Source organism: Nannospalax galili, unplaced genomic scaffold, assembly GCF_000622305.1.
Source record: "Nannospalax galili isolate Female #2095 unplaced genomic scaffold, S.galili_v1.0 scaffold902, whole genome shotgun sequence".
NCBI lineage: Eukaryota > Metazoa > Chordata > Mammalia > Rodentia > Spalacidae > Nannospalax > Nannospalax galili.
In genome coordinates, this window is record NW_008347814.1 from 12,439 (window position 1) to 25,143 (window position 12,705).

Sequence of the window (12,705 nt, forward strand, 5' to 3'; positions counted from 1 at the left end):
TGGTTTTGTGGACAAGAATTCCTTCAGTCTATTTATGTCATGGAAGATTTTTCTTTCCCCTTCAACTATAAGAGACATTTTGGCTGGATATAGTAATCTGGGTTGGCATCTGTGGTCATTTAACACTGGCAATACTTTGGTCCAGGCTCTTCTGGCTTTCATAGTTTGCATTGAAAAGTCAGCTGTGATCCTAATGGGTTTTTTATTTTATATGTATGAGTGTATTGTCTGCATCTACTTAAGTGCATCCGTGTTGTGTAATGGAGGTCAGAAGAGGGCATTGGATATTCTGGAACTGAAGTTGTAGCAGCCATGTGGGTGCTGGGAATCAAACTCGGGTCCTCTCCAAGGGAAGCCAGTGCTCTTAACTGCTGAGCCATCTCTCTAGCCCCTGTACTTAAATTCTTGATTCTACTTCCCAAGTGCTGTGATTGTAGTGTGCTATCAAACATGGCTTATAATGGTTATTGTTCTGTATTATTACATATGTTATTTGGCTTAGAAGAAACCAATTCTACCACAGGACCATAAAGCAAACACAACACAGTCGTACATTTTGATAATATTGCTATTGGTTTAATGTACAGTTCCCATATTTCTTTTCTAAGGCTATACAAATTTATCCTCACTTCATAAAATAGAAATGTGCTGGATAGCTTTAGTGTCAACTTGACACACCTGGATTGAGGGAGCCACAATTGGGGAATTGCCACAATTGGGGAATTGCCTCTTTTGGACTGGCCTGTGGCCATGTCTGTGCAGCATCTTCTTGATGAGTGATGTGGGAGGGCCCAGCCCACTGTGGGTGGTCCCACGCCTGGGCAGGTGGGCCTGTGTTGCATAAGAAAGCAGGCCGAGCAGGCGCCAGGGGAGCAAGCCAGTAAGCAGCATTCCTCTATGGCCCATGCTCCAGCTCCTGCCTCCAGGTTCCTGCCCTGAGTTCCCACCTTGGGTACCTGGATGAACTGTGACTGGGATATATAAGCTAAATAAACCCTTTCCTCCCTCAAGTTGGAACTGGTCAGAGTATTCTGTCACAGCAATGAAGAAACAAGCTAGGACAAGAAATTACTTCTAAATTAGAAAGACTCATAGTTTTATTCTGGAAAAAAAAACAAATAAATTAGGCAACTGCTAAAAAGGTTAAGATAGTATAAATAATGTTGGCATATGTTGAAGACTATGCAAAAATATATTTTAAATGTAGTTAAAGCTACTAAACCTATGAGTAAATCAAACTAGTGAAAATGATATATTTAAAGTAGCTTTGCAGAAAGTGGATCACTTCAGCCAAAAGATTGTCTTTGCAACAGGAGCAGGTGAGCTTATGAACAAGGCCCTCAGCATCGAGGCTGAAGGGCAGGTTCCTCCAGACAGGCAGCTCTCCATCCTCATGTAGTAGCCTTCCCAGCAGGTTGCTAGATGCCAGAAGATCATCTCCAGGGTGGACAGATACTCTAACTCTGGGATAGCTCTGCTTTTTTTCAATTGTCAGTTTGTTCTTGCCATTAAATCTCAGGCACCAGCAAGAGCTAATCAGATTCTAGGTTTTCCGAACTCAAATCCCTTATTCTTAAGATCCTAAAAGCCTGATGCCAGCTCTCTGGGCATTCCTGCCCATCTCCCACCCCCACTTACCTCTCTGTACTTGCAGAGAGGTGCTACTGGGCTTATATCTTTGGTCTGCCCCATACATTTCCCAGGCAGACTAGGCTCTCTTGTTCCTGTGGCTGAACATACTAGTTCTGTCCCACATGTAAATGAGACTTCCTTATATTGATGTTGGATTTAGGGCTAAAGCCTGGGCTCCGGTAGCCTCTGCAGATTAGCCTCAGTCACTGTCTCAATAGCCAATTAAAGAGATGGGTAGTAAGGAATGGCAGAGAAGGGAGAATTAATCAATGTTGACCACACTAGGAATTCAGTAACTTCCAAATCTAAAAATTATGTTAGGCTAAGGTGGAGAAGAATTGGGAGAGAAGTTGAGAAATATGTATAATCAAGCAGTCTGGGTCAGGGTGTGGTCTGGTTGATCATTTTCTGAAGGTTATTCCCACAGGTTGTTAACCCTGCTGTCATCATTTTGAGAGGACTAATCTTGTTCCTAGGATCACTTCTCCAGGGTTCAGTCTCACCATCACAGATAACTGCCCTCTCTGTGTGTGACCTGTGCTTCAAGGCTCACCAGTGCTCAGCATCATAAAGGTGTTTATGGATCCCTCCTGTTGTTCCTAGAATCTAAGATTTAGGATAAGGACCCAAGTGAGGAAATGCTTTTTAGCAAAAGTACTTTCTAGTTGCTTGTTATATCAGTAAGCAAGCTTTCAGTAGTTAGGGTTCTTGGTTAGCCCTTTTGTATTAAGTTTTTCTGGGTCTCAGTTTCCTTGAAGTATTTAAAATGAAGTTAGAATATAGATTGCATTACAAAAAAAAGTTCTTTGAACAGCTAAGAGATCAAGCATTCACCTAAGAGAGTCAGAAAGCTCATTTATTCTTTCGCGTGTGTGTGTGGTCCTTGAATTAGCAACAAAAGCCTCAAGATTTTTTGCACCCAGAGCAACGTATAATGCCAGTTATACAGGACTTATTATGTCATTTAATGGTTGCTACCTGAGTCCTATTTCTCTTTTCATGATGGATCATGTTATCTTAGGAAAAATTCCTTCCTGAGTTCACCTGGTCATCAAAGCTTACAAAGTAGATATCCCAGGCAGGGTCAGGACGTCTGCTAGGCCAGGCTAATTGGGCTAGGAACTGGTCAAATTGTCATTACAGTATACAAAACACATAGCACTGGCAGAAGTTTAGATTTGTCACGTCTGGTCTGCACTTTTCTTGGACTAACTGGACCAGGAGCTTTATTAAACCATGTTGTAAACTTTCCATTTTCTTAGTTTTACATCTTTATCAGCAGTTACACATGGTGAGTGGAAAGCATCAGAGCTTCAAGATACCATAGAGCAATATAGCATCACTGAGTAGTAAAACATCACAGGCTTGCAAGAGGAAATTTGAAACGGCCTAAGCTTAGAAGGACATGGTATAATAATACAGTTTGGTTATAAGAATATTATTTCTTATCAACTGCACACATTAAGTTGGGAGCCAGGATGCTTGGAAAGCAGTAATGTCTTTGTAGTTCCTGCCACCCACTTCAACATACCAGTAACACTGTGGACATTCAGTGAGTAAAAGCTTGCTAAATTGACAAAAATAAATGTGTGTTTTCTATCCAGTGCTTGACAACCAGAGGCCCTCAATAAATATTGAGTTCAAAGGAAAGTTTGATTTCTCCAGTACGTTGTGTCACTCCTGGGCAGAGACCAGCATTTAACAGGGCCCTGATGAAAGAAGACGAAATCAGGGGAGTCCTGTTCTCAGGAAGTTCATATTTCAGTATAAAAAGCTAAGACAGGGGGTGGAGAGATAGTTTAGCAGTTAAGAGCACTTCCTGATCTTGCAGAGGGTGTGAGTTCGGTTCCCTGCCTCCTAGTCCAGCGGTTAATAACTTCCTGTAACTCCAACTCCACGAGATCCTAGTCCCTCTTCTGGCTTTGGCTAGTTACCTGTACTCCGTGCACAACCCCCTACCCAAACGTAATTTAAAAAATAAAATCCTAAAAAAAAAGAAATCCAAGGCAGCAAGTCTTTCAATTAAAAATCTCCGCAGCGTCAGTCTGGGCAAAGGTGAGAAACTTGGTGAGGTGAGAGTAGATTTCTGAGTCCGGGTCAGTGTAGACTTCTTGAGCTTTTCATTGGCTCACGCTCAACCGATCCCAGACAGCTGCAGGAAGAAGCCTCAGTCAGCCAATCAGAGTGAGGGGGCGGGAGCTGCCGGAAGCGCTGACGTCAATTAGAGTCACGCGAAAAATGTCCCCGCCCTACCTGTGGCATTCCCGGCCGGGCTTATGGTGGGGCTGGCCGGAGGCCGGACCCCGGCGCGCGGAGGCCTCGGGTGGCTGGCCGGTAGCGGCCATGGAGAGCGAGCAGCCTGATAGCTTGGAGGGCTGGGTGCCGCTGCGTGAGGACCTCTTCTCGGAGCCCGAGCGGCACCAGCTGCGCTTCCTGGTGGCTTGGAACGCCGGAGAGGGCCAGTTCGCGGTGACCTGTCACGACCGCACGGCGCAGAAGCGGCGAGGGCGGCGGGAGGGCAGCGGCCGGGGGCTGGGAGCTGCGCGGGAGTCGGGGTCCAGCTGGGCCGGCCTGTTGTCGGTCGCTGCACTCCGCGGCGCGCACCGGCAGCTGGCGGCGCTGTGGCCGCCCCTGGAGCGCTGCTTCCCGCCGCTGCCACCAGAGCTGGACGTGGCGGGCTGTGCGGCCTGGGGCCTGGGGCGCGGGCTGTGGGCGCTCGTGTGGCCGGCGAGGGCGGGCCCTGGCGACGCGGCGCTGCAGGAGCTGTGCCGGGAGCTCGAGCGCTACCTGGGCCAGGCGGCCGACGGCTGCGGAGGCGCCACCGTGCGCGACGCGCTCTTCCCGGCCCAGGACGACGCGGCCGACTGCGAGGGCCTGCGCGAGTTCCGCGAGAGGACGCTGCGCGCGCGTCTGGACGGGGCAGCAGCACGGCTGCGCTTGGTAAGCGGCGGAGCCGCGGGCCCAATCGTGGGGACCGTGCGGGAACCAACCCTGTGGCTCAGAGAGCGTCGCGGGTGCACCTGTGTCTTCATCCGTAGGGCATTATCAGCCAGGGCAACTCAGAGGGAGCACGCCCGAGGCCTGTGGAGTTGGATCGAAGTTGGTTCTTTTTTGGTTTTCTCAGACATGGTTTCATGTAACCCAGACTGGCCTTGCCCTTGCTGAGGCTGGTTTGAACTTCTGATCCTTCTGCCTCCACCTCCCCAGTGCTGGGATTACGAGAGTGTGCCTCCAGCTCCGGCACTGTTTTGGTTTTTTTTGAGACAGGATCTCAACTCTGTAGTCCAGGCTGGTCTCGAACTCTTGCAGCAGTCCTCTTGAATCACCCTCTCAAGCGCTGGGATTACAGGCGCGCACCTCTGTGCCTGCCTGAGATCAAAGTTTATTTTCAGTTCTGAGCCAAGTTAGGTCCTTCACCTTTTCCCTGAAGGTCTTGACAGCATGATACTGTAAGGCCAGAAATAGTGAAAGCAAAACGGAAAACAACACATACCGGTAGGAAAGAGCACAAACTAAATGGAAACAATTCTGGGTTCTCTGGGGCAAGATCAGAAATGGCTATAAAATGTTTTGGAGGATGAAATGGCTTTTAGAGGTTAGTTTTTTTTTGTTTTTTTGTTTTGTTTTTTTGTTTTGTTTTGTTTTTAAAGCAATAAAGATCAAGTGGAAAGCCCAAGGGAGGTGAGTTTTACTTATCAATTTGGAGTGGCAGCAATAGGAAGGCCCTTTTAAGATGGAAAGAGAGACACAATTCATTATTTGGGTGAAAAACTTACAGAACCTAAAGGGAAGGGAAAATTAAAGTTAACCAAAAGATGCAAGAGAACACATGACTTACAGAGCAGTTTCCTGAAGAGAGCTGAGTTTTAGTGCTTCATTTTAGATCCTTTTGTTATGAGCCATTATTAGCAATGGTTTTGCTTTGAATTCTTTTGAGGAAGGGGAGAGGTGAAGAGAAGAAAGAAATGGCAAAGTTTTGATGTTAAGCTGAAAAGAGAATGAGTCTTTAACGCTAAAATGACTCTGTAAAAGGAATCTGTTAGTGGAGTTTTTGTTTGTTTGTTTGTTTGTAAATAGGGTCTTGCACTGTAGTCCAAGCTGCCCTGAAACTCACTATATGGTTCAGGCTGACTTCATACTTGTGATCCTCCTGCTTCAGCCTCTAGAGTGCTGAGATCACAAGCTGGGCCACCACGCATGGGTCAGTGACTTCACTTTATACTCTGTAGTTATGCATTAGTTACACACCTACTTATCATGTGTTGAGTTATAATATGAGGAAATCACAGAGGTGTTTCAGGCCAGCTAGCTTTTGATCCTTACCTTGATCATTTTATACCACAGTTCATTATTTATTCAGCATGCTAGACAGACACTTGACCACTGAACTACCCATCTCCCCAGCCTTTTTATTTTGAGGCAGTGTCTAAGTTGCCCAGACTGGCCTTGAACTCTGTAGCCCAGGCAAGCCTAGTATTACCCTTCATCACTCCCCTCTGATCGATCACTCAGCACTCCAGCCTCTTGGTATTATTCTATTTTTTCTAATATGCCATACTTTTCAGAAGCCTTCTGACTTCCAAGAATGACCCAGAGCCCAGCACCTACTTTTAGCAAGGCCTTATCTGTGTTTCAACTTCCAAAGTAGCTGGAATGACCGGCTTGAGCCATTTCCTGCCTTAACTTCCCAAAGTAGCTGAATTATAGTTTTGTGCCACCAGACCTAGCTCAAACTATTTTTTTTTTAATTTTATTGAGCTGGGCGTGGTGGCACATGCCTTTAATCCCAGCACTTGGGAGGCAGAGGCAGGCGGATCTTTGTGAGTTTGAGGCCAGCCTGGTCTACATAGTTCTGGGACAGCTGCGGCTACAAGGAGACCCTGTCTCAAAAAGACAAAAAAAAATTTTTACTGGATTTTTGTGTATTTCATACAGAACATCTTAATCAGTTTTATACCCCCTTCCCCATTGGCACCTGCCCATGGTGCCTGCACTGGAGTTCATACATTCTGTCATTTGTGTTAAGGCCTATTGTGTCAAGTTAGTGTCCCCAGACATCCCTCAGTACAGGTTCATCCACTGAGGTCTAGTCAGCTTATCTAGAGTCCCTCCCTTTAAGAAGATGAGCTCTTCCTCACGGAGCAGTAATCAGCTGCCAATAATGCCTCAACTAAGATAGGGGCCTGCTGTCCATTTTCACAGTTCTGTGCTGGGTTTTTGTCTGCCTGAGTTTGCATGGGTCTTGTGCATGCTGACAGCATTGCTGTAGGTTCATATAAGAGTCCCAGGACCCTGTAGGACTTTATTTCCATATGGTCATGCACCTCCTCCCTGGCTCTTATAATCTTTCTGCCCCTCTTTTGCAATGAGCCCTGGGTGAGTGAATTTTAATATAGGAGTTCTATCCAAGGACACTCCCCTCCTCCCCCCAACACTCTGTAGACTCTTTAATTCTCTATATTTTGGCCATTTGTGATCTTTTGTGTTCTTGGCCCTCTGTTGCATGAGGGTGCATCATTGATGAGAATTGAAAGATGCATTAATGTTTTCTTCATCTCTTGTTATATGTTTTGGGAGCCTTAGGTGTAGAGGTTGCATAGCAGATGTGTCACTTAGGCTTAGGCAATTCACAACCTCTATGTATGACTGCTTATGGAACTCTGTAATAATCTCTGTTGAAAAAGAAGCTTCTTTGATGGGTGGTGACTGGGATACTTATCTGTAAATTTAAGGATCCGTATTTTGCACATAGTAAAAAATTACATTTGCCTAGGTATATGACAGCCTTGGTTATCTCTAAGATCTGTGACCTCTCTAACAATTTGTATTTGGTTAGGTTTACAGTACCATATATGAGTTTCTTCCCATTGAATGGGCTTTTAAGTCCAATTAGGTAGCTATTGATTAATCCCAAGATAAAAGTGCCACTGCTGCACCAGTGTTGTTTGCTGTGCTGGCCATTGGTGTGGTTATTAGGCCTTGAAGCTGGGGTTGGACCATAGATTGATGTTCTCCCTTACTAGCTTGCATAGTGCTCTCCAAGGCTATGAGAGCTAGCCTTCAGGGGAGGTGGCTTCAGGGTCGATTCCAGCTCCATTACTCCAAATCCTGTGTCTGGAATATGTCCTGTGACCTCTCTTTTTATATATATTTTATTTTTATTTTATGTGTATGAGTATCTTGCCTCACAAGTGTACCATGTGTATGCAGTGCCTGCAGAGGCCAGAAGAGGGCATCACATCCTCTGGAACTGGAGTTACAGGCAGTTGTTGGCTGTCAAGTGGATGCTGGGAATGAAACCCCAGTCCTCTAGAAGAATAGCAAGAGCTCTTAACTGCTGAGCCATTTCTCCAGCCCCTCAGACTTGGTTCTTGACATTTCATTTCTTATAGGGATTTTTTTCCCTTAAATTAACATTTGTATTTGTAGTTATTACTACATTTTCCCCCAGTTCAAGTTCATTCCCAGCTGTTATAGTACTTATCTAAGTCATACAATTGAGTTCATTTGAGTAATTCACCTGCTCACCTAGAACTTAAAAATGGGGATGGGGGCTGAAAAAACAAAGCATATCAGGGTGGTGTACAGAGTCTTTATGTTTGTTGTTTTCTTTGAGATGGGTCTTTCCATGTAGCCCAACCTGACCTTGAACTCAATTATTTAGCCCATGCTGGCTTCAAACTCCTAGCAATCCTCCTGCGTCAGCCTCCCCAGTGTTGGGATTACAGGGTTGAGCCATCATGTTGGCTAAGTCCTCATTCTATTAAAGTCTTTAAAAAACAGTGTTGAATGACTGTGAGAATAACATTCTGCCATGGACATGCCATCATATATTTAACCATTTTTATTTTATTGGGCATTTTGATTGGAGGACATTTTCATATTTAATAAGTTGTTTAAAACTGATGTTTTATAGATGAGAACATTAGGTTTCTTTTGTTTAGTTTTGTTTGGTAAGATTATAAATAATATCCACATTTGAGCTTTATTTACATTTTGCTTTCTAGGTTCTTCAGGGTCATGAAAAAGCCAACACCATGGTAGCATTAATGAAAGTTTATCAGGAAGAAGATGAAGTGTATCAGGAACTAGTTACCATGGCAACTATGTTCTTCCAGTACTTATTGCAACCATTCAGGGATATGCGAGAAGTTGCAACTTCATGTAAGCTTGATATTTTGGTATGTTTCCTAAGTTTTTTTTATCAGATTTATTACCTGTCATATATTATTTCTTTAGTCACATTTAAGGTTCAATCTGTATTTTCACTTTGAGTTCATCTTTATATTTAGAGGATATTGTTTATATATTGAATTTGTAATTTGTTTTGTTTTAAATTTATTTTCATTAATTCTTTGAGAATTTCATACAATGTATTTTGGTCACATTCACCCCCCATTCCTCCCCTAATTCCTCCCACATCCACCCTCTACCTCCCGACACCCTCCTAACTTCATATCTTTTTTGTTTTTCAATCCACCAAGTCTGTTTGTGTTGCCTATATATCATGGGTGTGGGGCCGTACACTGGAGTGTGCTTGACCTACCAGGGGCCATACCCTTAAAGAAAACTGACTTTCCATCCCCAGAAGCCATTAATTGTCATCCTAGCTCCTCATTTAGGGGTGGGGGCTTCTGCGCCTCTCCCCTCTCTATGCTGGAATGCTGACTGGCTTGATCCTGTGCTGGCATCCACAGCTGCTGAGTGGTTTTTTAATCTTTGTGTGTATGTGTGGGGCTGTACACTAGAGTCTGCTTGATCTACCACTACCAGGGGCATAATATGTATGTGTATGATATGTTTGTGTGTATGAGTGTGGGTACATACATGCCATGGGGCACATGTTGAGGTCAGAGGATAACCTTGGATGTCAGCCCTCACTTTCTACCTTGTTTGAGACAGGATTCTTGTTATTTGCTGCTCTGAGTGCCAGGCTAGCTGGCCAACGAGCTTCTGAGGACTCTCCTCCCTGCCTCTCACCTTGCCATAGAAACACTGGGATAACACATGACGCATGCTACAGCATGAGCCACCACTCCTTACTTACATATTTTTTCATTACTTTCATGTCTGTACTGGGGAGTGAACTTGATAACTTAATGTTTAACTTTTGCTTTTTAAAGAACAGTTGACCTTTTGAAGGACTGCTAGACTGTTTTCCAAAGCAAGTGCACTGTTCTGTATTCTGACAGCTTCAGTGTGTATTCAAATTTGTTTGTATCAACACCAATACCTGGTGTTTTTTATTGTTGCTTTTGAGCTAGGATATTGCTATGTAGCCCCAGTTGGCCTTGAACTCATGGTAGTCCTCCTGCCCTAGCTTCCCCAGTGCTGGAATTATAGGCATATGCCACCAGCCTGCCTTCAACACTTGTTATTGCCTGCTTTTTTTCTCCAAGTGGGTGGGAAGTGGTTATCTAGCTTTGATTTGCATTTCTCTGTGGCTAACCTGCACATGTTTCTTGAATGAAATGAAAATCACATAGCAATATCACAGAATTGCTATGGATTATACTGTTACTATGAAATATCACTAAATCATGCTTTGTAGAAGAAAATTGGATGCTACATGGCATAGCAGTACGTGTCTTAGTTCAGACTGTTATAACAGTGCATTTAAACTGGGTGGCTTGGGGGTAAAGAGCACTGGCTGCTTTTACAGAGGACCCTTATATAGTTCCCAGCATCCATATGGTGGCTAATAATAGTCTGTAACTATAGTTCCAGGGGATCCATTGCCTTCCTCTGGCCTCTGGTGTCTGATGAGGGCTTGCTTGCTGGTGTTTAGCTGACTGTCTTGATGTGTCTTACATGGTGAAAAGCAGAGAGATCTTACTCCTCTCCTTTTTATAAGGGCATCAGTCCCATTCATGAAGGCTGTACCCTCATGGCTTAATACTATCACACTGGGGATTTAGGCTTCAACATATGCATTTCAGGGATACAGATATTCAGTCCATAGGAGCAAATGCCACCATCCTGAGCACACAGATCTAAAGATCTTTTAGGTGATTGTGTTACATTTTTCCTTTAGAAAAGAACCAGAGTATTGAAAAGCTCCTAAAAGAAACTATAGGAACAGATAACACTTGAGTGCTGTGGACTAGACCCTGTGCTTAGGACTGAATATACACTTATACAGCTGTATATTTTTATTAATAAAAAACAAACTCAACAGTACTGCTCTCTAGGAAAGGCTATTCTAGTAATACAAAGTGAAAGCAGATGCTTTTTCCCTCAGTCCCCTAGAGTGCACCTTTGTCTTCCAAGTGGTTACCAGCTTTGAGTCCATTCATACTTGATAAGGAACTGGTTACAGCAGTCCACATGGCCAGCTTCCTAATGACGCCACATTACTGTTTCTTTCTATAGAAGTCCCTGGATGAGGATGACTTGGGTCCTAAAAGGGTGGTTGCCCTACAGAAGGAAGCCAGTGAATGGAGCAGACGGGCTGAAGAAGCAGTCATTTCTATTCAAGAGATCACTGTGAATTATTTTAAGGAAACAGTAACAGCATTAGCAGGTGATGCTAAAAAACACCGTACTTAGCTATATGTAATTTTCATTTCATTCAAAAAACATTTAGGTGCATCTTAAGTACTAGGCACTGTGTTTACTGGGTGCTAGGAATTTGATGTAAAGAAAAGCATAAACTGTGCAGCCTGGTGAGGGGAGAGAAGTCTGTGCTATGTGTTCAGCACATAGTAAATGGTAGAGGCAATAAGCAGCATTAGAGAAGAAACACAGGGCTCTAAGAGCCTGTGAGAGCAGTTGGGTCTGATCTGGGTTGTCAGAAAAGACCTCTGAGAAGTGTGCTTGCTTCAGTACCTGAAATGGTACATGGAAGTGGGGAGGTGGTGAGAGGAGAGAGTTGGGCATTTGTAGAGGCTCTGTGACTTGAGGGAGCTTGACAGATGTGTGGAACTAAGCCCATGGTTTGGATCCCAGAGACCAAGGGAGAATACTGGCCAGACAGGCAGGGATCACAACAGGTAGGGGCTCATGGACAGAGTAAAGAACTTCTGCCTAATCTTAAACCATTGTCTATAAAGCCTCAAATAGGAAATTTCATGTCTGTCAGTCTACTTGTTAAGGTATTATATATATATATATATATATATATATATGTAAAGATTAGGAAAAGGAAGATTCAGTATGACTCTCAATATCTTTAAAAATGAATGGTAGGAGTTCTTAACGTAGTAAGATTTGAAATAAGTAAGATTTAAAGCAGAATAATGATCTAAGTGCTGTTAGTCAAATTATCTGTAACAAGCCTGTCTGTCTATCTAGCAGTTGTCTTGATGAGGGAGATCATGAACTGTTACTGTCCTGACTTTACATGGAATATGTAACATTTTATATCAGCAACCATGTATTACCCTAGCAATAATAAAATTATTTTAAAATAATTTAAAAATGTGTTTGCAGTAATGAAAGGCAACAAAGAAAGGATAGATCCAGGATTCATTCTGTGCTTTATCAATCGTAACCCAATAGGAATGCAGAAGCAAATGGAACAGGATCAGAAGAGATTCGGTCAGGCGGCCTGGGCCACAGCCATGCCCAGGCTAGAAGAGCTCAAACTCATGTTAGCTCAGGAGACCCTGCAACATATGAGAGCCAAAGAGCTGTGTTTAAACCACAAGAGAGCTGAAATCCAAAGGAAGGTAAGATGGGGACTAATGCAACTACCTTCTAAAAGAACATTTTTATGTAGATCGCACCCTTCTTCCTGGGCACAGTTCACGAGCTTCCTTTCTTTGTTTTTTTCCCAGCAGACTTCCAATAGATGAGGCTTTGGAGACTGGGGTGGGCCATGGGGGTTCCCTTCCTGGTTCTCAAGGTATTTCTAAAATACAGCAGGATTCACTTTATATCACTGAGTTTAGGACTGAAGTGAGTGATTGACTTTAAATCAGCCCACCAGCCCCAGCCTGTCTCAGCAGGTCTTCACTACTCAGCTCAGCCCCAGCCCCAGCCCCCATCCCAGCATATCTTAGACAAAATGGTATTTCTTTCAAGGATCATTGTCACTTAAGAGTACTTGTAAAGCAGAGTATTGTCAGTACC

General features: G+C 43.9%; 1 protein-coding gene across 1 annotated transcript in view; it reads left to right on the forward strand.

The window, feature by feature from the left end:
• The first annotated feature begins 2,469 nt into the window (after positions 1-2,469).
• Positions 2,470-12,705, forward strand: part of Whamm (WASP homolog associated with actin, golgi membranes and microtubules) — a 28,361-nt gene continuing 18,125 nt past the window's right edge. Inside the window, exons 1-4 of the mRNA XM_008844428.3 lie at positions 2,470-4,572; positions 8,640-8,813; positions 11,005-11,155; positions 12,133-12,302. Coding sequence (XP_008842650.1) covers positions 3,871-4,572; positions 8,640-8,813; positions 11,005-11,155; positions 12,133-12,302 — 1,197 coding nt within the window. The 5' untranslated portion in view covers positions 2,470-3,870. The remainder of the gene's footprint in view (positions 4,573-8,639; positions 8,814-11,004; positions 11,156-12,132; positions 12,303-12,705) is intronic.